At 42.7% G+C, this 26,129-nt stretch overlaps 2 protein-coding genes across 2 annotated transcripts in view; both read left to right on the forward strand.

Annotated features, from left to right (window-relative positions):
- Positions 1–20,709, forward strand: part of LOC101630485 (transmembrane protein FLJ37396) — a 74,256-nt gene extending 53,547 nt beyond the window's left edge. The window contains exons 18-25 of the mRNA XM_004674075.1: positions 1,865–2,067; positions 4,079–4,234; positions 7,046–7,139; positions 7,796–7,950; positions 14,373–14,493; positions 15,859–15,908; positions 16,243–16,419; positions 20,592–20,709. Of these exons, the coding sequence (XP_004674132.1) occupies positions 1,865–2,067; positions 4,079–4,234; positions 7,046–7,139; positions 7,796–7,950; positions 14,373–14,493; positions 15,859–15,908; positions 16,243–16,419; positions 20,592–20,709 (1,074 nt within the window). The remainder of the gene's footprint in view (positions 1–1,864; positions 2,068–4,078; positions 4,235–7,045; positions 7,140–7,795; positions 7,951–14,372; positions 14,494–15,858; positions 15,909–16,242; positions 16,420–20,591) is intronic.
- A 935-nt stretch (positions 20,710–21,644) lies between these two features.
- The window catches only part of LOC101630713 (coiled-coil domain-containing protein 162-like), a gene marked incomplete at its 3' end in the record, with an annotated part of 19,754 nt that continues 15,269 nt past the window's right edge, over positions 21,645–26,129 (forward strand). Inside the window, exons 1-2 of the mRNA XM_012732458.1 lie at positions 21,645–21,668; positions 24,615–24,780. Of these exons, the coding sequence (XP_012587912.1) occupies positions 21,645–21,668; positions 24,615–24,780 (190 nt within the window). The remainder of the gene's footprint in view (positions 21,669–24,614; positions 24,781–26,129) is intronic.

Genomic DNA, 26,129 nt, shown 5'->3' on the forward strand with positions numbered 1-26,129 from the left:
AAGTACACTGCTGAGGGGAGCAGCGGGCGGGTCAGGAGAGGTGTGCCACACCATGTGGTCACCTCGGGGGCAGGTGGGAATCGAACTCATGCAGAAGTGGCTTTAGATTCTCAGTGCTGTGCTTTAACCCACTGCGCCACCAGGGAGGGCCAAATAAATAAATCTTTAATAAAATAAAATTGACACTTTCATCTATCATATTTTCTGCAACTATTTCCCCAGTTTGTCTTTTTATTTTTTAATAAATATGAAATATGTTCATAGAGTAAGATATGTTGGTCATTCTTTTGTCATTTCTTTATTCTCCTAAATCCAGCAAATCTTCCTCTAGATGCTTTATGTTTATATTATTTCATTCTTTTAAGAATTTGGTTTCTATTTTAGAGGTATTTAGCTCCTTTAGTATTCCAGCTGGAAAGAGAGAGAGAGAAGGAGGTGTCAGGTCTGACTCAAAATAGAATTTTCCCCAAATTACCAGTCATGAATTCTACTGCTGTCCAGTGAAGATCCTCATCACATTGTCCTCTGATACCAGATTTTTTAAAAGTATTTTAAATTCTCTTATAAATCATAGTATCTGTGAAACCTTCCTAGTCTTCCACCGATGTCACAGTTTTAATTACTGTTATTTTTAAAATGTGTTCTCATTTATGCTTAGAAATGATAAACATTCATACTAATCCTTTCTGATAGGCCTAAAAATGGGGTCAAGCTTGCCCTCAGAGGACATGCAGAAATGAGAGCAGGCCCTTGATTAACACCCACTCACTCAACATTCACTTGTAATGTTGATGAGAGAAAGAAAATCCCAGCAGACATTGAACAGAAGGGCATTACAAACATGACTCTGGACCTGCTGGTGTTACTGTCTTTTCACATAAAAGTCTCACCTTCCAAGAACCTATCAACAGTGTTAAGTGAGGACTCACAATAGTCTGCTAAATCTCATTTTCACTTTGGAAGACTTCCAGAGTGTCGAAGTAGTATCTTTGAGTAGACAGTGCCTTGGTAGATATGTGGGTAGAAAAAGGAATTTGTGCACCACTGAGAACCAAATCAGGAAAAGCAGATTAGGGGTTCCCCAAATGGGTTCCTTGCAAGACTGGTATGTTAGAGGGCAGCAAAGATGTCAAAGCAGAGAAGCCAGATGCAGGAGGGTTTAAAGAACAGTGTGCTTACTTCCTAACTTGCATAGGCTACATCTGAAGAGGGGAGCACTGTGAAGGCCAAGGCCGTTTGGGAGGCTGTAAAACTTCTGAGCTTGGAATTGGGAGCCTACGTTTACTATCTACACTGCTGTGTGACCTTAGGGAATTTCCATGTTACTTTAGCTCCCTCCCTGGTGATGATGGAACTAATGGTGTTTGTGGTGTCTACTTCATGGAGTTTTGAAAATAAAAATAGGTAATACATGTGAAGTTCTTTGACATTTTAAAACTGCAAATATAGGGGCTTATAGGGAATTATTATAATTATTAGTCACCAAAATATTAGGATTTTCTATTTTTGTTCAGGGAATTTTTGTCATTTCTGTTATTTATTTTTACTTAAAACATTTATAATAATGGTAACAGCTAATACAATATACCAAACTCATTTGCATCTATTAGCTTCTCAACAACACTCTTTGGTTGTCATCACTAATCAATTCCTGTAAGTACTGTTATTATCCTGAACCCCACTTTACAAAGGAGGAACCCAAGTGTCGGTGAAATGGAATCAGTTGCCCCAAATCTCACAGCTCTTAAGAGCTAGGACTTGAACCCAGGAAGTCTAGATCCAGAGTCTGTGACACTGATATTTTTTTCACAACATGTAAATATATATATATTGGTTTTGTAAAAAGTACTTTGCTTTCTTTCAGCTGTTTTCAGCTAAAGTGATGAGTGATCCTTTTCTCGTGCGGGAGATAGGCCTGCGTGCACTCAAGTCTGCAGCGGACAATGGGCAGACCCAAGGCCAAGATTCCCACGCGCTGCTCCTGGAGACATTTTCCAAGCTTCTGGAGCTCTTGACCCTCCGCCACCGGCTGATTGAAATGAGTCTGGAGAGCGTCTACTTAGCACGGTCCGTAGCAGGGCTGAGGATCCAGAGGGGAGATAACAGACTGTGGGTCTACTGTCCAGAAGCCTCATGCCTCTGTGCCCTTAGTGAAGTGAGAATATCCTACATGGCTAACATGGTCACCTCGCTCCCCTCACCTCTCCCAGCCTCCCATGAGCCTCCCTGAACACTCGGCGAACCTACATTCTCCTCCCAGAACCGGGCTTTGTGTTCATTCAGCACATTCCCTTTTAACTAGATGCTTAATATTGGCTTACTGGCTTCTCGTCATGTGAGCTCTCTGTCCGCCTACAGACCAAGTTAAGCCATCACCTAGTGTGGGCACTCAGGGGATATTGATTTGATTCACACTGGAATAGAATAGAGTTGAATAGCAGAGTAGAAGCAGCAGAGGACCTAGAAAAAGGAGAATGAGTGACAGCATCCACATCTGGCAGAAGTAGGGAAGTTTCAGCATGGTAACAACACGCTTATGTACTTGGGAACGGATGGGAGATGACAGTGGCACATCTAAGCAGACACATAACACCAGCAGGAACATTATAGCTGGGGTGGAGGTGGGGTCTTGCTGCAAATGCGCATGACCGCTGATGTGTTCTAGTGTCTGCGTGAGGCCATACAGCACAAAGATTCGGCCATCCGCTAGCCACCATTACCCAGGGCCTGCTGTGGCCTGGGTGAGTACTCAGGACTTGATGTATATTAGTTCATTTCATTTTCAAGCTACCCTTTTGAGGACGCTAACAAATATTTTACTAGTGAGGCAGAGGCTCAGAAAAGTTGTTTGCCTAAGATCACAGAACTGCAGAGTAGTAAAAGCAGGACTCAAACCATGAGTCACAGCAGTGGTCACATTTGTGATCCCCATCTCCATAATTTCTGATCCAAGCCCTCAAGCCCTAACCCCTAGTCCCTAGACTGAGATTATTGGAATACAGGATCTTTACAGGGGTAGTTCAGTTAAAATGAAGTTATTAGGGTGAGCCCTAATCCAATCTGACTGGCATACTTATAAGAGGAGAAAATTTGTAAGACACACAGAAGGAGGACAGAGTGAGGAAAGGAGAAGCTGACCTGTAAGGCACAGAGAAGGACTAGAATAGGTCCTTGCCACGCAGACTCAAAAGAAACCAAGCCTGCCTCCACTTTCACCTCAGACTTGCATTCTCCAGAACCAGGAGATAAACATCCGTTCTTTAAGCCACCCAATAGGTTGTCAGTACTTTGTTACAGCAGTCTGGCAAACTAAGATAGATGCTATTTAAGTTCAGTCTTACTATACTGACTTCTCAAGATGGAGAATTGAGTTAAGGTGGGGTAAGGGAGGAAGAGAAGTCATCTGGCCATCTGACACGAGGCTGACCTGCCAGCAAGACAGCTGTATGAGCCCAGCTGCCTGTCCTCGAAACAAGGGGTAGACCTGAGCGTTGAGGCAGGACAGAGATGGGGCCACAGGTTCTCATAAAAGGGAACAGTCATTAGCACTTGGGGTCAGCAACAGGCTTCTTGAAAAAGGGACGGAGAAAATGAGAAAAGGACCAGGTTTGGAACCCAGACAACAACAGCATTTGAAAATAAAGAGGAAAAGCTGATGAAAATGGAGAGTGCCATGAGGCAGGAGCATGGAGATCCAGGAGGACAAAGATGTTCCTCAAGGGGGCGACAAAAATGTCGCTTTGAAGAGCTCTGAGCGCAGATGGGAGTTGGAGGTAGTTGACTTTTCCAGAGGGTTCTGAGGGCAGAGTCAGCTTGCGGGAAATGAGAGGTGAACAGGTGTTCAAGCATGCCTCCTCCTATTTGAACTCTGTCTTTAACCAGCACAGGCTTACGACTGTGGTGAGGCATTCACCTCAAACTGGACTTGCCTTACTTTAGTTTTGATTGTTGTTCTGGTTTTTCTTACCACCTACTTTCCTTTTAGGGGAAATTATAGTAAATATTCTTGACTCTTTTATTATTATTATTATTATTATTATTATTATTATTATTATCATCATCATCATCTTCCTTTTAGCCTCTATAAGGAATTGGCATGGGAGATGGGTTTTGAAGAATTCCATTTGTATCTGAGGTCTGTTCCCTTTGAATTTGCATCATACAAGGATAAGATGGACTGTTCACCTCCTGTCTTTATAACCTCTCTGCTGGAGGACAGTGATCGTGTGGACAGGTGAGCTTTGAGAGGGTAAAGGTAAAAATAAGATGGCAGTAGATTTAATGACCAGCGAAAAGTGAGAAATAATTATCACCACTGAACACATATTTTAAAATTCTTTTCTTATATTCTACATGTTACGGCTTCAGTCTTTTTTTAATAAGGGGGGGATTAAAATCTCAATCTAGGCCCTCTCTGGTGGCGCAGCCAGCGGGTTAAAGCACAGCACTAAGAAGCTAAAGCCACTTCAGCATGAGTTCGATTCCCACCTGCCCTGGAGGTCACCACATGGCACGGCAGACCTCTCCTGACCCCTCTCCTCAGCAATGTACTTTGTCAATCTGCCTGTTCTGCTCCCTGCTCTGTCTCTGGTGAATCCTCTCATCCTCCACATCTCTGGCCTGTACCCCAGTTCTGAATAAATAAATAAATCTTTAAAAAAAAATCTCAATCTAAAAAAAATCTCAATGTAGGGGATAACTAGATATAAAACACCATGTAGGGCCCTCCCGTTTGGCACAACGAGTTAGAAAGCAGCACTGCAAGCTGGCCACAGCCTCTTTGGTGAGAGTTCGATCCTCAGCCCAGGAGGTGACCCATATGTCACGGCAGACCTCTCCTGACCCACCCGCTGCTCCCCTCAGCAGTGTATTTCATTGATCTACCTGTTCTGCTCCCCACTCTGTCTCTGGTGAAGCCTCTCACCGCCGCTGCACCTGTGGCCTGTATCCCAGTTCTGTATGCATAAAAATAAATCTTTAAAACAAACAAACAAACAAACAAACAAAAAACCATGTAACAGAAATGGAAGAATCAGCTCAGAAGATCAGAGAGCTCAAATGAGGTGGGATCACCAGGTTCAGGAGTTGCCCTGGTTGACCATGTTGTTCCAGGACAGAAAAGGTGTATAAATCTAACATGTATGGCAAGATCTCTGCCAGGTCCTTTTCTTGGCCAGTTTCAGAAGCTGATGCAAACCAGTGAAAACTCTTTATCATGCCCCAAAGATCCAATCCATTTCCTGAAAGAAATTCTCTTACTAGAAGCAGATCATGAATTACTCAGCTGGGGAAAGGAATCTTGTTTTCCCCATCAGTCAGCTTTTGATATGTGCCTTCTCTGCCAATCTGCCTCCACTGCCGATGGGTCCTAGCCCTGTTCCTGGAGATTCCTGGTGCTGGCTCCTTCCCAAGGAAAATAATAACCACTCCAAGGAGGAAAATCACCTTTCACTTCCTAATTTGGGCTGCTCAAAATAAAATTTTGAGGTTTTTTTTTTTAAAGATTTATTTATTTATGCTTACAGGAGTATAGGCCAGAGGTGTGGTGGGTAAGAGGATTCAACAGACACAGAGTGGGGAGCAGCACAGGCAGATTGACAAAGTACACTGCTGAGGGGAGCAGTGGGTGGGTCAGGAGAGGGCTGCTGCCGTGCCATGTGGGTCACCTCCAGGGTTGGGGATCAAACTCATGCTGCAGTGGCTTCAGAGAGCTTTGTAATGTGGTGCTTTAACCTGTTGCATCACCAGAGATAGCCCCATAATTTTGAGTTAAAGGTCTTCTCTCCCTAGAAAAATCATGGGCTGAAATGGAGGGGGCGAGGGTGATAGGATACAATATCCCAGGTTTTCTCAGCCATAATGCCATTGAACGTTGGAGTTGGAGAACTGCATCTTGGAGGGCCCTGTCCTGTACTTCAGACAGGGCTCAGCAGCTTCCCTGATCTCTAGCTACCAAATACCAAATACCTTTCCCCTATTTATGATAATCAAAAGTGCCTTCTGACATTGCCAAGTGTCCCCTGGAGGTAAATCTCCCCTGCAGTATCCTGTCATACTAGTTAAACCAAAAGACAATTTATGTAAGGATACAGAAATACCTCACAGAAGCTGAAGGTAGGAGGTAGAACTGGGCCTTGGGGAGGCTAAGCCTCCTTCCTGGAGCCAAGCTGTTCTCTGGCTCTTCAAGGGCCTCCTGCCTGAGGTGTGTTGCCACGCTGTGAAAGTAGGGCATATTTTGTTCGGCCTGAATCAACCAGTTAGCACAACCTGCCCAACTGTTCTGTAGCCTGGACAAGCAGTGATTGGTCCTCTGTGATGCCCCGGAGATCTAGGGACCTTCTGAATCACTAGGGGAAGGTTTATGTCTCCAAAGAACTTGTGCCTTGAATTTGCATTTATTTTGATGAATGCTAATATCTAGTCACTTGTGCCTTGAGTTTGCATTTATTTTGATGAATGCTAATATCTAGTCACCTCTTTAGAGGATATTCACAACAGCAGCATATGCCAAGTATGAGTAGACTGATATAGTTCAGAAAGCACAATCCATACGCACATTATCCCATTATCATGTAAGGAGGCAATACTTCCCTTTACAGAAGAAATCAAGATCTATAGATTCTAAGTTCCCTGACAGCGTCTCATAGTGAAAGACAGAGAACTGTGATCAAAGCAGAAATGGTGCTGCAAAGAAGAAGCAGATGAGAGTGTGGCCAGAAAAGTATGAAACTGAACAATGTTTAGGGAGTGGACGAAAGAGTTTGACTCAGCCAACGGCCTGAGCAAGCGGGATCAAGGAGTTATAGAAGAAAGGTGATCAGACGAAGAGAGTTTCAAACAATCCAGAAGGAGTGCAATCACACCACAAGATGAAGACCAATATCCCAGAGCATTTTGGTAGTTAGGTAAAAATGTAAAGACCTGTCTACAGTTTACACTTGCTATTCCTACTGATGCGTCAGAACTCACCTGATGTCCCATCAGAATGGGCATCGCTTGACCAATATCAAGGCTCAGAGAAACAACTTCCTGTTTCTTCTTGCAGATATTCTCCTACTACCTTGCTCTTAGCTATTTCTGAGCTGGATGACAACCAACTGGGCAAATTTAGTTTTTATAAGAAGGAAGCCGTTCTTAAGGTAAATCATTTTAATTACTTTTTTTTAAAAAAGAAACTAAAATGACAAGCAATATGCTTATGTGTTCCTTTTAAAAATCCTGTATTTCATACTAGCATGGCTCCCATATATAAGAAAAGCCCCCAGCATCATTATGATGATGGCCATTGCTTGTGCAGTACCACCTGTAGCAGCTATTAAAAAGCAGCACAGGTACTGAACCATTATTGCATCAACATTTTAAAGTATATACTAGTTATTGTTATTTTTATATGATCTTTTAAAACCTAGTGCTATTTTTCCCTGCCATTCAGAAGAATTTCTTGCTTCTGTGCATTTTGCATGTGTACATTTTTTTCTGTATATGTTTTTAAATATTCATCTGCCATTGAGCACAAGTTCTTAGTTTATCAACGCCTACTCAGCCTTTTCTGACCCCTGGAGAAACTGATGAAAGCCTGATGGAAATCTGCATGGCAAATCAGCCTGGAGGCTGCCTGCATAGGGTGGAAGGTGCTTAGGTGGGGACAGAGTCTATGGCTGAGGATCAAGGCTGCAGCAGATCCTGCAGTGAGACCCACGTATTGGCGTGTTGGACAGTGGGAATCTGAGCCCTCAACTTCACCTCTTCCTCTGTGAGAGAAATTCTTAATGCCATGCATATTTTCTTCTTTTAGCTCTTATTCCATTCAGGAGTAGAAAATATGCAAGTGGCCCTCGCCTGCCAAGCAGTTCAGAAAAATGCCTTGATGGTGGCTGTGCAACAGGCAACCTTCTACCACACTCCCCAAGGAGGCCCCGTTGTTGTCAAGGTCAGTCTCTGGCAGCGAAGGTCTGCCACAAAGAAGCCTCTTGCTTTCCTACCACCAGTGTTCCCTCTCCAATTCTCCTTCCTTCCTCCCACACCCTCTCTCCCTCCTTCTCTCTTCCTTTCTCCCCCTTCTGTTTTCCCCTTTTTTTCTTCTTTCCTATCTTTTTCTCTCCCTTCCCTCAAGTTTTCCCTTCCTTCTTTCCTAATGTGTTTCAACATATGACCCAATCCTTACTGGCATCTTAATCTTCAGTGGTTTGCAAATAATCTTTCTTTTGTATATAACCATTATTACTGACTATCTAATACCATCAGCAAAAAATGTCCTGCTGCCTACCTCTACCTTGGTAGATCATTGGTTTTCTTGCTTTCTGTTTTGTCTTTGTGGGTTTTGTTTTTTGTTTGTTTGTTTGCAAAGGGAAGCAGATACATTGTGCCTTCTTTATCCACAAGTAATGCATTATATTATTTTTATTTGTTTTGAGATGTAATTTACATACCATAAAGTATACCACTTGCAAAATCATGCATCACCACTATCCATTTCCATGACGTTTTTATCTTTCCCCAAAGAAATTCTGTTTCATTAGCAGTCATTTCCACCCCTTTCTCTCAGCCCCTAGCAACCACTAATCCATTTTCTATCACTACAGATTTGCTTTTTCTGACATTTCATGTAAAATCATACGTGTTGTGACTAAATTTTTTCATTTATTTTCAAGTTTCATTCATGTTGTACTACATGTCAAGTCTTCATTTCTTTGTGTTGATGAGTAATATCCCCTGACAAAGACAGAACACATTTTGTTTACCTATTCATCAGGGTTGTTTTTATTTGGGGACTATTATGAATAACGCTGTTAGGAAATTTGTTACAGCTTTTGTAAGGACATATGTTTTGATTACAAGTGAATGTAACAAGTATAAAACGAAGTATGATTTTAGGAAATTAACTTTCCAGATGCTCTTCAACATCTTTAAGCTTCATGGTGTTTATGCAGTTTATTACATTCTCCCCTTTTTCACATTTATCTACTGTTATCAATTTCTACTCTTTCCATTAACAGAAGAGTACAAATTCATGAATATGGCAAGAATAGTCAGTTCTCATTTCTACTGCCAAATACTAAATTCCCACAGAAATCGAATACTGAAGTAGAAAATGTAGAGTGAGTTAAGTTGATTATTTAAAAACTTCAATCACAAAAATCTTAAAGCAATACCTACTAAATGCTAGGTTCGTGAGGTGCAATTCATGATCCTGAAGCAAGTATAGGCCCATGTGAACAGGGGGGACAGACCCACAAGTGGCAAGGTATAAAGGAGGTGCCACAAATTGCAGGAAGTAAAGAAAGAGAGGTCACACCTGGGGCATCAGAGAGACTAACACAAAGAGGGGCATTTAGGGAACGCTGAAAGATGTGCTTTTTGCCAGAGATGACCATATGATCATGGTGAGTATAGAGAGGCTCATCAGACACTCAGGCATGGACGAGAAAGGACAGATGGAAACTAGGAGACCATCAGAAGCCCAGTTTGACCATCTCTGTGGTTTTCATACCAGTGAACCTATAGAGTCTTACTCGGTTGATGTTATAAAGAATACCAATGTGTAGCATACCACAGATACAAGCGTGGCTGCTCCAGTTAAGTGGAGGTTGAGAGGCTTATGAATCTCTCCCTGAGAATTACCCCCCAGGAAATGTTGAAAGTCACTGGTAGGAGCACAGGGTGGGCGTGGGAAGTCATTACAGAAAGGGAAATTAAAACCCCAGTGAGAAATCACTGAACTCCGATGAAAGTAACTGAAATTTTAAAGGCTGACCGTCCCAAGTGTGGGCAAGGATATAAAAGATTCAGACCCCTCGACACTGCTGATGAGGGCACATGTGGTACAATGACCATGGGGGACAATTTGGCATTTTTTTAAACAGTTAAACTTACCATGTGATCCAGTCACTCCATACATATGAATTTACCCAAGAGAACTGAAAGCACATATCCACACAAAAACTTGTACGCAAATGGTGGTAGCCAAGAACTGGAAAAAAACTCAATGTCGATCACCAAGTGAATGGGATAAACAAATTCATACAGTGAAATACTACGCAGCAGTACAAAGAAATGTACTATTGAAATCTCACAACAATGTGGTGGAAGCCAGCCAAAAAGAAAGAGTACTTGGCACATGACTTGATTTATATAAAATTCTAGGAAATGCTTTCTAATCTATAGTTTCAGAAAGCAGAGCAAGTTGTTTGAGGAAATGCATATGGCAGGGAAGATGACTGGGTCATTACTACAGTGATAGTGTCAACATTTGTTTACATATGTCACCATGTATCTCACTGACGCTTTAAATATTTGTCTTTTATTGACAATCATTTATACTGCAATAAAGCTATTAACTTTTTTTAAAAGAGGAAGACTAAGACATTGGAATTTGATAATGTAAAGGAAGAACTGAATGTCAATTGAAGTCATTGGACATTCTCAAAAATTCTCTGCTCTCTCGGACAGCAGTTCTACTGAGACTGGATTGAAAGACAGACAGTCAAGAGTCAAGGAGGAAAACCATGCTAGACTACAAATGTGGTGTCTACTTACTGCTCCTGTGTTAGCCTGCTCCAGCAGTCCTAACAAAATGCCACAGATGGGATAGCTTAAGAAACAGAATTTATTTTCTCAGCCCTCCCTAGTGGCACAACAGGTTGAAGAGCAGCACTGCAAGCTGGCTGCAGCCACTTCAGGGAGTTGTATCCCCGACCCCGGAGGTGACCCACATGGCGCGGCAGACCTCTCCCGTCTCTCCCACTGCTCCCTTCAGCAGTGTACTTCATCAATCTGCCTGTTCTGCTCCCCACTTTGACTCTGGTGAATCCTCTCTCTGTCCCTGCACCTCTGGCCTGTACCCCAGTTCTGTATGCATGAATAAATAAATCTTTTAAAAAAATTACTTTTTCATAGTTTTCTAGGTGAGAAGTCTAAGACCAAAGTGCCAGCATGGCAGTTTCTGGGGGTGCTCTTCCTTGCTTGGGGTGGCCTGTTCTTGCATGGCAGAGAGAAAGCTCTAGTGTCTCTTCCTCTTCTTGTAAGGGGACCAGCCCTATCAGATTAGGTACTAGCCATATGGCTTATTAACCAATTATCTTCCCAAGGCCCCATCTTCAAATGCCTTCAGATCAGTGGTTAGAACCTCAGTTTTTTAATTCAGAACACAAACACTGAGTCCATAATAGCGCATTAAGAAGTTTGGTTAGAATGAAGGAGGAAGCTTGAGGCTATAAGAGAATAAAGGAATAATAATATATTATGAAAACATTTGTAGGAAGGGACTGCACAAGAAGAAGGAATTGGGGATAGAAATGAAGGCTGGATGGCTGGTATTTTGAATAGATGATGGAGCCAGTGAATTAAGAATTTAATTAGCAGTTTCTGTGACCCAGGTGGGCAAGGAGCTAAATGATACAAGGGCTCATGGAATCCTCTCAGTAGCCCCAAAAGATGGCAGATAGCACCATCTTTTCTTAGGCGAGGAAACAATTTCTGAAAGACTAAGGAACAGAGCCGAAGCCACCAGCTAAGAGTCAGCTCTGGCATCTTGCTGCAGAGCTGTTCCTGATGCTTGGCCCTTCCTAAACCTCCCCCCACGCGACCGCCAGCCCCCCCATCCCTCCACCCCCCAACACTGTGTGCTAGTTTTCAGAAGTCTGGAATAGTCGCAAGAGCTCCAGAAAAGATCAGGATGGAATCTTTAGACTTTTCATCCTGGACTTTATTTTTTTGGTCTCTATGTAGGTATCCTTCAGTAATATAGCTATGGAAAACTCCTTATTTCTTTCTTTGGGCAAAAAATGGTCTTTTTTTTTTATAACTTGTATTTCAGAAAGAATGTAAAATATTCCACCCATCATGCCCTGCAGCTCCATTACCAACAGCAATACTAGACATACCAATTTCTGCCTTCTTTCCTCCTTCTCCTTGCCCACCTCCCAGCTTTCACACCCTCATCATCATGCTGTGCAGAGCAGCATATAAAGCCTAGCTCCGGCCGAGGGTCTGTACCACAGTGGGCACCTGAGACAGGCTTTTTAGTTTTAGATCTTGCAGCCATGAGCTCCATGAGCAGTGTTTCCAGAGAGGCCTCTCTAGCCACTTTGCAGGGCATGGAACCCTTCAGACAACTGCACTATGGTATGGAAATAGTTACACTCTGTGCCTCACCCCTCATTGTCAAAATGGCATCTATTTTCTTTTCCCTCTCTGGCTCTCCTCCTTTAGCTCCTTCCCTCCACTTCCCTTCTCTCTCTTTCATTCCCATCTCTTCCCTTCTACTCCCCCACCCCCACCAAATGGACGCAGGCCTTTACATGTGTTTGGGGTCACTGTGGTTGTGAGCTAAATTTACATCCAGTACCACAAGACTTATAAATCCAACACATTTGATTCACTTTGGTTTGAAATATTTTAGGAAGTAAGTTCAGAATGGAGAAATCATGGTGGAATGGGGTCAACCCAAAGAAGAAATTCCAGAACTGTGGGTGGTACAGAGAGATTGCTGCTAGCCCCAGCTCCAAAAGCACCAGACGCTTTTACTCATTCTTCAGAGAGACTTCAGGCCACCAAAAGGTACTGCACCAGGGGACCTTTAAAATGACAAAATGTACTCTTTTAAATGAGTTTACAACACGGCATAGCTTGAAGGATGTTTAAGCTCCTTAGGCAAAATGTGCTCAGTTTTTAAGAGCTTACTTGACGACCCTGTGGGAACACTGAGAAGGTCCAGGTCCTGCGAATGCATGCCAGCCCACGAAGGAAACTGTTGAAACTGTTGTTGATACAGGGCAGGGAGAGGGACACCCCCAAACCCTCTAACCTGCCTGCTCTAAATGGGTTCTGCCATTCTCCGCATCAAGACAAAACAGAAGGCCTTTAATGGAAAGGAACTTTAATACAATCAGTGTGCAATACAGAAAAGATAACGAATATACTTTCTAAATCAAGCACCCAAAGTCATTCATCCCCATAGGTAAAAGTCCACCCAAAAGGGACTGGCCCAAAGCAAGGCCTGAAAGCCCACCACAAGTCTAGAGCACTTTCTGGCAGGGATTCATGAAAAAGGGTCAGAAATGGCCAGACAAGTCTGGGAAGAAGAGAGCAAAATTAGAATCAAAATAAATGCTGCTATAGTGAACCTCCCCCACGGGTCTCTCACACACATCTGTTTCAACCTGTCCAGGACCAAGAAACAAGAGCTGCTTCTTCTCTAGTCTCTCGGCTCCATGTGCCTCCCTCAGGTCTCCTTCCGGCTCTCCATCCTACTTCCTTCCTCCTCAATCTCCTCACCAGATTCTCCTCTGCTCAGCTCCACCCTCCTTCTGGGTGGGGCAGGGAAGCTGGATCCTCCCCTTTTCCTGGGGACCACCTTATTACATTCTTAATTTCAACCTCTTTTCTTCCTCCTTCTTTCCTTTCTTCCTTTTCTCCTTTTATTTATCTTTCAAACACAAGGAACACAAGGAAGAGGAGTATGAAAATTTGGACCTTCAAATTTTCCATGTCATTCTTAAACTGAAAGTACAGAACCACCCTCACGATTCTCATAGGAGTGTTATCATCCTGAAAATAACAGGACCTTTCCATTAAAGGTCTTCTATGTTTTGTCTTGATGTGGTGGATGCCAGAACCCATTTAGAGCAGGCAGGTTTGAGGGTTCGTGTGCCCTATCACAACAGTTGACTTTCCTTCATGGACTGGCATACACTGGAAGGACCTGGACATTCTCAGGTCTTGTGTTGTCAGAGGCGGGGCCTCTGCCGGGACCACGGGCTGCGGATGCCCTGTTATGTCTCATCTCTTTTCACCATGACCAAGAAAAGTATTTATAGTCTGTAATAATTATGGCCATTCAGAGCACTTAATCAAAGCATACCAATGATAATCTAATTTAATTCTGACAAATGTAGAATGAAGAAAGTAAGAGGCAAAACTACTTCACTACTCAACATGTCATTAATCAGACATGAGGCCAGCATTCAAGTGCCCTAGGTCCATATTCCTGGCATACGGATGGATGTTTGAGACCAGGTGTCCAGTGGAGAGGACCCTTACGAGGCACCTTAGTCTGGGTCCCTCTGTGGCTAGGTCAGGCAGAGGGGCCTGGGTGGTGACTGGGCCAGGCTATGAAACTTGGGCAGCAGTGGAGCTGCTGATGCAGGCGGCAGCCACATGGAGGTCCCCAAAGAGGACAGTGGCACATGAGCACCCCAGGGCCTAATCAGAAACACTTGATGCCTGTGGGAACCATGGGAGCCATCTGCTCCCCTACTGCAAAGCCCAGCCTTGGCCTCAGGTGTTTCTGTCCTCCTGAGACCTCTGCGCTGGCTCCTTGTTATATGCCTTCTCATCTCCTGCCTTGGCTCATGTGTCTGTTCACTCATCAGGGCTCCAGAGGCCTTTGTGTCTTTACAACTGGAAAAGGTGGGACTGCGGGACATGATGCTGAATGCCTTCCTCCTCAAGAAACAATCCATGGCTGACAGAATGAATAGCCTGGTGAGTGTGGTAAGCCAGGGCTCCCCGAGGCGCTGTGGTCTTTTACACTGGAGAGAATAAAAAATCTTAACTTGGACTCAGTTGCTTTCAGCCAATTTGATAGAACTACTGGAAATATAAAGAACTGAAAAAAAAAAGAACTCCATAAGGAACTAGAAAAGAAGCAATTCAAGGCAATTGCAGTCTAGTATTAAAACTAAATGCTTTTCTCCAAGACTACATTTTGTTTGGTCACTTTCTAAACAGAACTACTTGCTGCAATTTCTCTGAGACCCCTGCCCCCCCAACCCTCCCCATCCTATGCTCCCCCCAAATCAGTGACCCACAGGCTTGGATGAGGTGAACAAGGACCATTCCCTTCTAATTCAACTGTCCCCTTGGTTTTTCAGATATGACCCTCATGTTTCTATATAAGAGATTTACTGTAGTTACTCTACTGAAAATATAATAAAATTCCATCCTTTAATCAGTTAAAAGTATTGCTTAATTTTATAAATATTATCTCATTACTTATGATATTTTTGTTGAAATCATTAGGCTAGTGGGAGAGGAATGACAAGGTGTACAACCTCTAGGCTTTGTCCTTACCTGTGATTGTAAAGGGGACTTAAATTTAACTAACCTACTTCTACAAATGGAATACGAGGGAAGCCAGACCTTCTAGATTACTGCTGGGAAATGACAGGAGTAAAAGACCCCATTTGATAAGTAATTCTCAAAAAATACTCAAGGAGTCAAAAGCACAATAGCTCATTAACCGCCTTCAGGAGTTCCCATACCTTCCAGTTTCAGAAGGACTCACACAGTAAGCTGATGTGGGCAGGGATTTAGCCCACATGCAAACTGCTAGTTAGGCTATCATTGTTCTGTGGCTGCTGGCAGAATATGCAAGACTCCTAGTTCAGAGATAAAGACCTTCTTACTCACAGCAGAGGAAGCAGCCAGAGGTTCATGTTTGTATCAGTTCTCTTTGCCTGTCATGTCCCAAAGGGACAACACCGAAGAGCTTAGATGAATACAGAGGGATTATGTCACCACTGAGTAACATGGGCCTTGGGGAGCCTACCTCTTTTTTCTCAAGCATTCTTTTTCTGGAGGAAAACACTTCTTCCCTCAAGACTTCTCTATGCAAACAAACCCCTGAGAAATGGCCCAGGGAAACAATGTCTTAGATTCTTGGCATACTCAGCAAGATCTGTAGGAACGGAAGAGACCCATGGAGGAGTATCTCCCTACCAGTTGAACTTAAGAAGGAATATCAACCAGATGGCCTTTTCCTGCTTGAAGTTTGTGCTACATGTTTAACCCATGAGCTAGGATGAGAATCTCCCATCACCAACTAGCTAAGATAACTGTCATTCTCTTTTATCATAGGATGAAATTGGAAAAGTCAAGCGAGAGGTTATCATTGAATATTGTCAGAAGTAAGTAGAGTATACATGAAAATACATAATGATTTCTCTGATCCCAAATTCAGTAACCAGCAGTATTGTGTGGAAATCCAGACAGTGGATTGGGGATTCTATTTAAATAAGCCACAGTTCTGTTGGTTCTCTTAAGCCATGCTTAAGAGGGTTTTTTGAAGAGGTCCAATCCTCTACTTTTCAGACAATAGTAACCTGACCCAGATGAAAATTTTTTCTTGACAGAGGACCTTTCTTCTCTTTGAACAGGCTTTCAGAGAAGTAGGTGCTAGAACGTTTGTGAGAGATAAAACAACAGGGATTCATCTTCTGGACATATCTTCTGACTTTTCAGGTTTAACCACCACATGTCTCACTACGCTCTCCGGGGTCAGATCATGGCGTATTGCAATAGTCTGAGAGCCCTGCTGGAAGATTTCCCTTCCATCAGGGACACCTATTTCATGATGGGGCAGCGACAAGGAAAGCAGGGGTTGAGGGATTCCAAGGAGGACCCCAAGCTTGACCCCAGGTAAGCAATTCCCTTCAAAGCTTATTATTCATCTTTTCCCGCCCTAGGGGAAAGACCTGTGAAGTTTGGTATGTAAATCTAGTTCCCTTTACTGCATTTGACCTTGATCTTGAAGGGCAACAGAAAAAGTTAGCTCTCCAAGAACAAGAGTATCTTTGTATTTGAACCCAGAAGGAATCTTTGTTTATGGGCTGTTTGACTGCTTTTTCAATCTATGAAGTTTTGTTTTCCCCTGGAGAGCCCAGAGATTTTCATCACTCATACCCTTTTACATAAGCCAGCATCTAAAATAAGCAAACAAATAAGTAAATTTGATCTTTAGCTGCCCTGGCTTCAAATATTCTACTCAATGAGACAGAAAAAAATATTTAGGGAAAAAAAAAATGATATGCCGGTAGCTTAGATAAATCAGTGATCCTCTGTATTTCTGGAAGAGAAAAATAGAGAACAATATTAAGTGGTAAGAATGGAGCTGCTCTCATACTTCCTTATTGGATTTTACCCAGTTTTCCAAATGTCCTTATCTCAGCTTGCCTAGAACTCAGTCACCTGGAAGGAGGAGTTGGCCTACCTGTGCCCTCAGTGACCACATTTCCTTAAGAAAACAAAACAACAGTGCCTTTCTGGTGGTGCAGGGAGTTAAGCTTCAGCACTATGAAACTTCTGCAGCCGCTGAAGCATGAGTTTGGTCCCCAGCCAGAGAGCTGACCCACATGGTGCAGCAGACCATTCCTGTCTTACCCACTGCTCCCTTCAGCAGTTATTTCAGTGGATCTGCCTGTTCTTCTCCCCACCCTGTCTCTGGTGAATCCTCTTACCCTCTCTCCCCTCCCCACACCTCTAGCTTGTACCACAGGTCTTGTATGCATAAATAAATAAACCTCTTAAAAACAACAAGGGGTGTTATATAGTTAGCAGTCTCCAAGGAGGAGCAAAGATCTCCCAGAGGATGACCTTATTTCTGTCTTTTCCCTGCCCATGCAGCACAGAGTTGAGGGCTGAGTAACAGCAGTTCTTAATAAATATGACCATAGATAGAAGGGAATGGAAACACCATTGTGTGGACCACTTTTTACTCTCTCACTCATCCATGATGCATTGTTCGGCCATTATTTATTCAGTGCTTACTGAGTGCCAGGTCCTTTGCTCCATACAGGGAGTTACAAAGGTGAGTAAGTCATTGCCTCTGGCAAAAAGTTCGTTCAAATGGGGGAAGCGCTATCACCAAACAGGTAACTTCAAAAATGTCAAAGATAACATGTTAGAAGCATGTGAAAATTTCTCTGAGGACACAAAAGGAGTGTTCAGCTCTAATGCAGGACCTCAGGGAGAATTTCAAAGATGGAGTGACAGGTCAGTTGGAGTTTCTAGAGAAAATGGGGGTGATAGAACAAACTAAACAGATAGAAACAGGTAGAACGCTAGAAAGTGAAAAAAGTCAAGTTCTTAAGCCCTTGACTGTCTGATAGCTGGCTGTCAAAACAGGCCATTCCTAGCTCGGCCCAATCAAGTACACAGTTTATGGAGAACACTGCTTGTCTGAGGAGCTCAGCTAGTGTGGTTGCTATGGTGGACCTCAGGATTTACCTTAGGGAGAATGCCTTGTACTGACTACTTTGCTGAAGGCTTTGTCTGAATACCTGTTACCCAGGGGTACTAAAATGCATCTTTCTCCCATATGAAACATTGCAGCAAAATCTTCTAAGATTTCTCAGTTCCATTATTTCATTCACCAGTGAGCCAAGTCAACCATTTATAAGCCCAATCTACATTTAGGGTCAGTGTTTAAAAATAGTTTCCAGAAGTCTAACCACTACTTCACTACATTTGTATTTAGGATAAAAATGTAATCGGGAAGTCTTTTTTTGTTTCTGATAAGAAGGTCAAGAAGTAGAAAGGGAAGAAAAAAGTCACAAGTCTTCTCTATTCCTTTATTATTGCTCATGGATAACTGCATGTTTCCTGAAGCTGCCAGGAAACAGTTATTGAAGGTGGAAAAGCCTGGAGCCTTTGTCATTTGGTCAGTTAATGTGTGATAATTTCAGGGTAAGGCTCTAGGCCAGGAAAGTTTGAGCAAAGTGAGTGCCCGCCCAGAGCTCAAGCCACCGTCAGGCCTGCATCAACTGCCACCAATCCAGATTCAGTGCTCGTCTCTACACCCATCTCCCTCTTCCTCAGCTCCCTAGAATTTAAAAATCCCCTTTTTAAAACAGTCACATAAAATGAAGCCTAGATAAAGCATTTCTGGCTTCTGTGGAAATTTGGAAAGGTTACTGCATAAGAGTCTTTCTAATTCCATGAATCATAATAAGAATTGAACCACTACCAGGAGAAAGTCATGTCTTGGGAGTTAGAATATTTGGGTGTTGACTTGCTCAGTCATAAGTTGTTCTGAGATCTTGGGCAAATCACTACTCTTCACCCTCTGGGTCTCAATTCTTTATGTATGAGTGAGGAAATGATGCAGCTCTCTGAAACTAAACATGCTACGGTTCTTAGTGCTAAGGTGGCTAGAGCTTGATTCCAAGGAATAGGAGTGCTGATGAGAGACTTTCTGGAAAGGAAATATTTAAGAATTTGCTCATCAAATGATAGGTAGGAATCATCTCATGTCAAGACTAAGTAAAGATGAAGGGACAGAGTTGAGGAATGAAGGTCATGGAGGACAAAGTTTCCCATCTCATTTATCAAAGAAGTTAGGTTAGGTCAAGGGGAAGAAATAAGCTTTTTTTTTTTTAAAAAAAGATTTATTTATTTGTGCATACAGAACTGGGGCACAGGCCAGAGGTGCAGGAGCTTCACCAGAGACAGAGTGGGGAGCAGAATAGGCAGATCATCGAGGTAGACTGCTGAGGGGAGCAGCGGGCTGGTCAGGAGAGGTCTGCCGTGCCATGTGGATCACCTCTGGGGCTGGGGGGATCGAGCTCATGCTGAAGTGGCTTTAGCTTCTCAGTGCTGTGCTTTAACCTGCTGCACCACCACACCAGGGAGGGCCCCAGAAATAAGCTTCTTTCAAATGTTAATTCCAACAACATGCTAGTGACCAGCTGAGGATTCTGAGTCATCCTGAGCCTGTGAGTGTTGCAACTGAATGACAGTGTCTGCCATGGTCAAGGAAGGGGAGACAGGTGGTCTCCAGGCTGTATGCTGGCATTCCTGGCCTAGGAGCAGCATGCATTCTATAGTTTTAAAATTTGAAGATGAAACTTAATCCTTAGAAGACTGTACTGAGGGCCCTCCCTGGTGTTGCAACGGGTAAAGATGCAGCACTGTAAGCAAGCCGCAGCTGCTTCAGTGTGAGTTTGATCCCCGGCCCCGGAGGTGACCCACATGGCACGGCAGACTTCTCCTGACCCGCCCACTGCTCCCCTCAGCAGTGTACTTTGTCCATCTGCCTGTTCTGCTCCCCACTCTGTCTCTGGTGAATCCTCTCACCACCCCTGTATCTCTGGCTTATATCCCAGTTCTGTAGGCATAAATAAATAAGTAAATATTATAAAAAAGAAGACTGTACTGAACTTTGTTTAGGTTCAGCAGAGACCCTACCCTCACCCTACCAGTCTCTATAGCTGAGGAGCCACAGGGAACTCTTCTTCCAAAAAGGACACTCCTTGAATCCCCTTCATGGGCCCAGAGGACATGAGAGACTTAGGGTGATGCTGATCACGTTGCACAGTGGACCACATTCCCAGGAGCACTGGCAATGACTGATGGAGGAAACAAAGAACAGAGAACAAAGACACTGATAGTATTTGAGCCCTCGCAGTGTGACAGGCAGAGCCGGCACTAGTGCCTTTCATCTGCTTCATGAGGATCAGAAGACACCCCTCCCTCTGGGCGGGGACAACCACACAGGCTGAAGTTAGGCAAGTGAAGTGTAAGCCAGACTTGCCCACTGTTGGTTGCCTCAGGCACAACCTGAACAATAGTACATGGTGCCTTGGTGCCAAGCACTGTGCAGCAGGGGATTAGATATAGTCCCTGCCCCCCAGGCAAGAGGAAGTAGCCAGGTAGCCATGGTGTGCTGTGATAAAGGATAAAATAACACTACATGGTAAGTCCCCACCAAGAAGTATTCAGTATTGTCTGAAGAATTGGAAAGGTGGGTATGGGGAGAAAGGCAGGCTTCAAAGAAGAGGGGATACCTAACCTGAGTCTTGAACTTTTTCAAGTGGGCCAGGAAAGCAAGTTCAGCTCAAGCTGGGAGACAGCGTGTGCAAAGGCCCAGTGTGGCAGCACATTCACACCGAGCAGCTCCTGTCCAGGGGCTGGGGAGAGAGCGCACAGTGATGGCGAGATCCGTGAGGCCGGTGCTTGTCCTCCAGCAAACAGGATGAAAGAGAACAAAGGGGCTGTCAGTGGCCATTTAGAAAGATACTGAAACTATGGTGACAGTCTGTTTCTCAAGCCAAATGGCAGGAGTCTGGGCTTATGCGAATCCTTAAACCAGACATAGATGGAGGATGTATTTGCATATAAACCCACAGCAAAGGGATAGGCACACCGATGAGCTATTTGGGGGAGAGCAGTGTAGAGAGAAGAGAAAGAAGAAAAGCAAAGGCCAGAATTTGAAGAACACTACAAAATACATGGGGGTTGGGAGAGGAAAATAGAGGCTGGATCTAGAACTGGACATACCTGTATTTAAATAATCTCAACTTCATCTCTTAAGAGTGGAGTGAGACCTACCTAGCCTCAACAGGGCCTCAATTTCCCCATCTGTGAAATGGAAACAAACGGGCACATTTTTCAGTTGTCATAAGAGTCCAGTGAAAAAATATGTAACAGGACATATGACCCTGTATGATGCCAGCCACTAAATTCATCCCCTTGCCTTTCCGTCCTTACCACACCTTTCCCTCCCTCCATGCCCCCGCCTTCCTCTGACACAGTTACGGCTAAAATCAGCCCAACTGCACTTCTTCTGTGGAGTTTATTTATAACTGTGGCCACCTGTGAGTGGCCTGAAAAAGAGGCCCATGGCCCTGAGCCTTGGACACCGGACTTGTGGGTCACCACCATCTGGGCTCAGGCGCTGTGGCCAGAGCATGCTGGTATATAAATAGTTCACATTCCCCACCTCTTGTTTAGAGAGCAATGTTGTGCCTTCCAGAATTTTCTTCTAATTTCACAGTTTTCAGACCCGGCCACGAAGTTTGCTGTCTGCTGATGGGAAAGTTTTCCTCAATATATGGTTCATACCCCATCCTTCTGAAGTGCTGGTTATGTTCAAAACTCTACCAGAAAAGGTTTGTTTGTTTGTTTGTTTGTTTGTTTTTTCATCTTTCCAGAATAGAAACTGGCCATTTTTATGTCTCACAATTAAACATCCCAGTTTCAGAGAACAACTCTTGTTTTTTTTCCAGGGACATCTAACAAATGAATCTCAGTTTCTAATATTTTACCTGCTTTATTATGATTTCTCTTGGGCCTCATTATTTCTTGAGTTCTGTTTCTCCATGGTCATTAAGGAACTCTAATTCGATCTTCCCAAATTCCTTTTTAATCCTCAATTTCCTCCCAGACCCTTCAAGAAAACCCTGCAGCTAAGTGGAGGTTGAGATATACTTAATCACAGCTGTCAGCAGGTTACTCTTTTTTGAGGAGTTGCTCTAAGCACCCAGCATACGCTAGAGAATAATATTGATAATCATTAAAAAAGAGTGGGTATAGGAATACCTAAATCACTCAAGTAAGTATTTGCACTTTAAACACATAAGTATTTACCAGATAAAGTGCTATGTTGAAAATGGCAATTTGGAAATATTCTGATTTTTCTTTGAAAGTGAAAACTTGTTTAAGAATCTAAATTGCTCATCTTTTCCCCCTTCACCTTTACTGAATTATAATTAATAAATAGAATTATGTATCCAAAGTATAGAACATGTGATTTGATATTTGTGTACATTGTGATGATTACAATTCATTGCATTGGTACAGTCATCACCTCTGCTGTGGTAAGAATATTTATCTACTCTCATCTCAGCAAATTGCACATATATAATGTGGTATCCTTAACTGTAGACATCATGTCCACTAGATCCCCAGAATTTATTCTTCTATAACTAAATGACCAGAAAGTTTCCATTTCCCCTCCCCCTGGCAGTTACCTTCCTATAAGTCTGATTATCTATCTATCTATCCAACATCTATCATCTATTATCTACTTTTAGATAATAGATACCAAGACCATATAGTATGTGTCTTCCTCTACTTCTGCAACATGTTTCATGCCCCAGCATTCCTCCATGTTGTCTCAAATGGCAGGGTTTTCTTCTCTGGTGGTTGAATAATGGCCCATTGTGTGTGTGTATGTTTTCTTTATCCATCAGCCCACCAGATACTTGATTTGTTTATGTGTCTTAACTATTCTGCATAAAGCTGCAGTGAACTAGGAAGTACAGATAATCTTTTTGAGATACTAATTTCATTTCCTTTGGCAATATACACAGGAGTACGATTGCTGGATCATGGTAGTTGTATACACAGAAAAATGACGCCAGACTTCTATCTTACCCTTGAAGGATAGGGCTCCCTGAGGTGTCCAGATCAGATTTTCCCAGATATGTCACCTTGGCCTGTGGAGCTAAAGTCAATAGGGGACCTTCAAGAGGACCTATTATCATTACCAAGCAGAATGAAAATTACCCAGATTTGGGATCATCTCTAGAAAGAACTTTTTAATCAAAGAACCTTACCTATGACATCTGGTTTTGTCATAAGAAGTCATGCCTTCCCATTCTATGAGACCCTCTTTTCTCTCCCTGATATACTATGCATCTACTCTAGTCCTTAGCTGGGTACAGACCCATTTACTCTAGAATTTATACCATGAAGTTAATTAAGGTTGGTCCTTTTTTCTCCTAGTTCTGCCTGATGTGAATTTATTTGTTCTATCAGCCTGAATCTCAAAGAAGTTGTGGAATTTTCTCTTCTGCTCCCACAAAAATTAACTCAAAATGGATTTAAGATTAAGAAGTAAGACCTGAAACAGTGAAACTATTAGAAGAAAATAGGCGTAGAAAACTCCTTGATATTTGCCTTGATAATGATTTTTTTATATATAACAAAATACATGCTGCAAAATCACAAATAAATCAATGGAACTACACTAACTTGAAAAGCTTTTTCATGCAAAGGAAACATGTAACAAAATGAAAAAACCACCTATAGAATAGTAGCAAATACTTATAAACCATATATCTGATAAGATGGTAATACCTAAAACATATAAAGAACTCATACAACTCAATGGCCAAAATAAATAAATAAATAACAAATAACAACAACAACAACAAATCCTGATTTTAAAAATGGGCAAAGGACCTGAACAGACATTTTTCCAAAGAAGACTTACAGATGGCCAACAGGCACTAAAAAAGGTGCTCAATCAAGGAAATGCAAATCACATGGATATGCAAGTAGCCTCGCACACCTGTCAGGTCAACTGTTATCAAAATGATAAAAGATAACAAGTATTGGTGAGTCTATGCAGAAGAGGGAGCTAGTGTGCCCTAAGGGTAGGGGTGTAAATTGGTACAGTCACTATGGAAAACAGTACCAAGTTTCCTGAGAAAAATGAAAAATAGGACTACTTTTTCATTGAATACTTTTGATGTGTTTTTCCTATCAATATGTATATATAGTACATCTATACATATATAGTATATGCATAGAATATATATAATATCTTCTGCAGTTAGATACAATTTTTCACCTTTCCTTCACTTGAAGGTTGATATTTAAAACCCAGTGTTTGATTTTTAGAAGAGTGTTTAAAGTATGTTGATAAATAGCTATGATTTGCTTATAGGTATTCCCTCACAGCAATGTTGTCTGAATACAGGTACCTGCAAGGAATTTATTTAACCCTGTAATTCATAGGTAGTTATAACGACACATTTTGGTGTTTGATGTGTTTATGGCCACCAAGTGTCTTTAAACTAAAGGGAAACAGTCTCTCTCTCTCTCTGTCTCTCTCACATGCATGCACAGATACACCCCTTTACCTTGTCTAAAGATACCCAACATTGTTTGCTGTTCTTTTTTCTCTGATATTATTTTATAATTATTATTTATATCATAAGGTGAAAAAGTTTTCTAAGTATTTCTTGTTTGAAGATATTGTCTGTAATGAATGCTTACGTCTTTTTATGTCTCTTAAAACTTATGTCCTTGTATTGATTTCCCCACAGGCAGCATTTAGAGCCTTAAAGCTGACTCTGCAGCTGATATCCCCTCTCCATGACATTGTGGCATACTTTTGCAGTTTTGCTAAACTTGGAAATTACCCAGCACATTGTGCATTTCCTCTAAGTCCTGACCCATTGAGAGGTGATTGGGGAGGAACCGAGGGCATTGGTAAGTGATCAAGGCTTTGGTAAGGGATCAGTTCCATGAAGCTGTTTTATTTTCCAGCTATACTGAGGTACAATTGACAAATAAAAATGTAAGATATTTAAAGTGTACACTGTGATGATTTGGTAACTGTATACATTGTGAAAGTATGCTCCTTAGCATAAAGTTCTTAATACTTGGAAAGACAGATGTAACACATTTTCTTGTAAGTGACTGATAAAGAGGGTAGAGGGAACATGGTGCTTCCAACTAATTGATTCCACATCTATAGATGAAACTATTACAGGGCACCCCATTGTGAACTGGGCTGCCTGCGTGTGGGGCCTCACCTGCGCACTTAAAATTTAGTTGTACTGCAGGCACACCAAAAGGGTCAATAATGGGTTTATTTACAAAAGGGGAAAGGCACAGGAACAACCCAGGGTAAGAGAGAGAGATATAAAGTAACTAGAATATCTTACCTGCTTGGCTGACTTGGAGCTCTGGTAACAAACTGACTGATAGCCCCCAGTCATACCTCCAGAGAGTGTGGCCGGGAGTGAGAGAGTTGTTTGATAATGGCTCCCTATTTATCCCCCAAAGTCCCAGAATGCCTGCTTAGCTCCACCCGGGGTCCTCGCAGTTCTCTCCCTGGTACTGCTGGGAGTTGTAGTTTCCAATCACTGGAGTAGGGAGTAGTGTCCAGAAACCTGGAGTAGGGGGTCGAGTCTACAAAACTGCAAAGTTCCTTTAGGACATCCTTCCCCTTAACAAAACCACAAAGTTTGCCATGCCAGGAACTGGGACTGAGTCTTCCTGCCTCTGCCCCTGAGAACTGACCACTTCACTCTCCTGGCCTCTGTCCATCTATAAAATGGGAATGATAATGCCTGTCATAGAGAGATGTCATGTAGGTTAAAATGTATAAACATTCTAGAGGGACATACAAGTCCCAGCTCCCCTGTTTTCCATTCCCTTTCCCTTCCTAATATTTGTCAGATTCAAGTATCCACTGCACTGTCAAGAAGCTGGCAGGCAGCCCTCAGGTAACTGACAGCAACCTGATGGTTCTGTAATAGCCAATTAGTAAACTCTGCATCAGCACTGGATTCTGAGATGAACACATGAGGTGGACATAATTTAAAGACACTGAAATGTTTAGTAAGTTGAGTTTAGCAGAAGTAGGGAAATTGATCTTGTTATTTTAATGATTTCACTTCCATCATTAGTCATGAAAATGTCAATTAAGAAATGAGTTAAGGCCCTCCCTGGTGGCGCGGTGGGTTGAAGCACAGCGCTGAGAAGCTAAAGCCACTTCTGCATGAGTTCGATTCCCGCCTGCCCGGGAGGTGACCACATGGCGTGGCAGACCT

Source organism: Condylura cristata, unplaced genomic scaffold, assembly GCF_000260355.1.
Source record: "Condylura cristata isolate star-nosed mole 26May11 unplaced genomic scaffold, ConCri1.0 scaffold00001, whole genome shotgun sequence".
Lineage (NCBI taxonomy): Eukaryota > Metazoa > Chordata > Mammalia > Eulipotyphla > Talpidae > Condylura > Condylura cristata.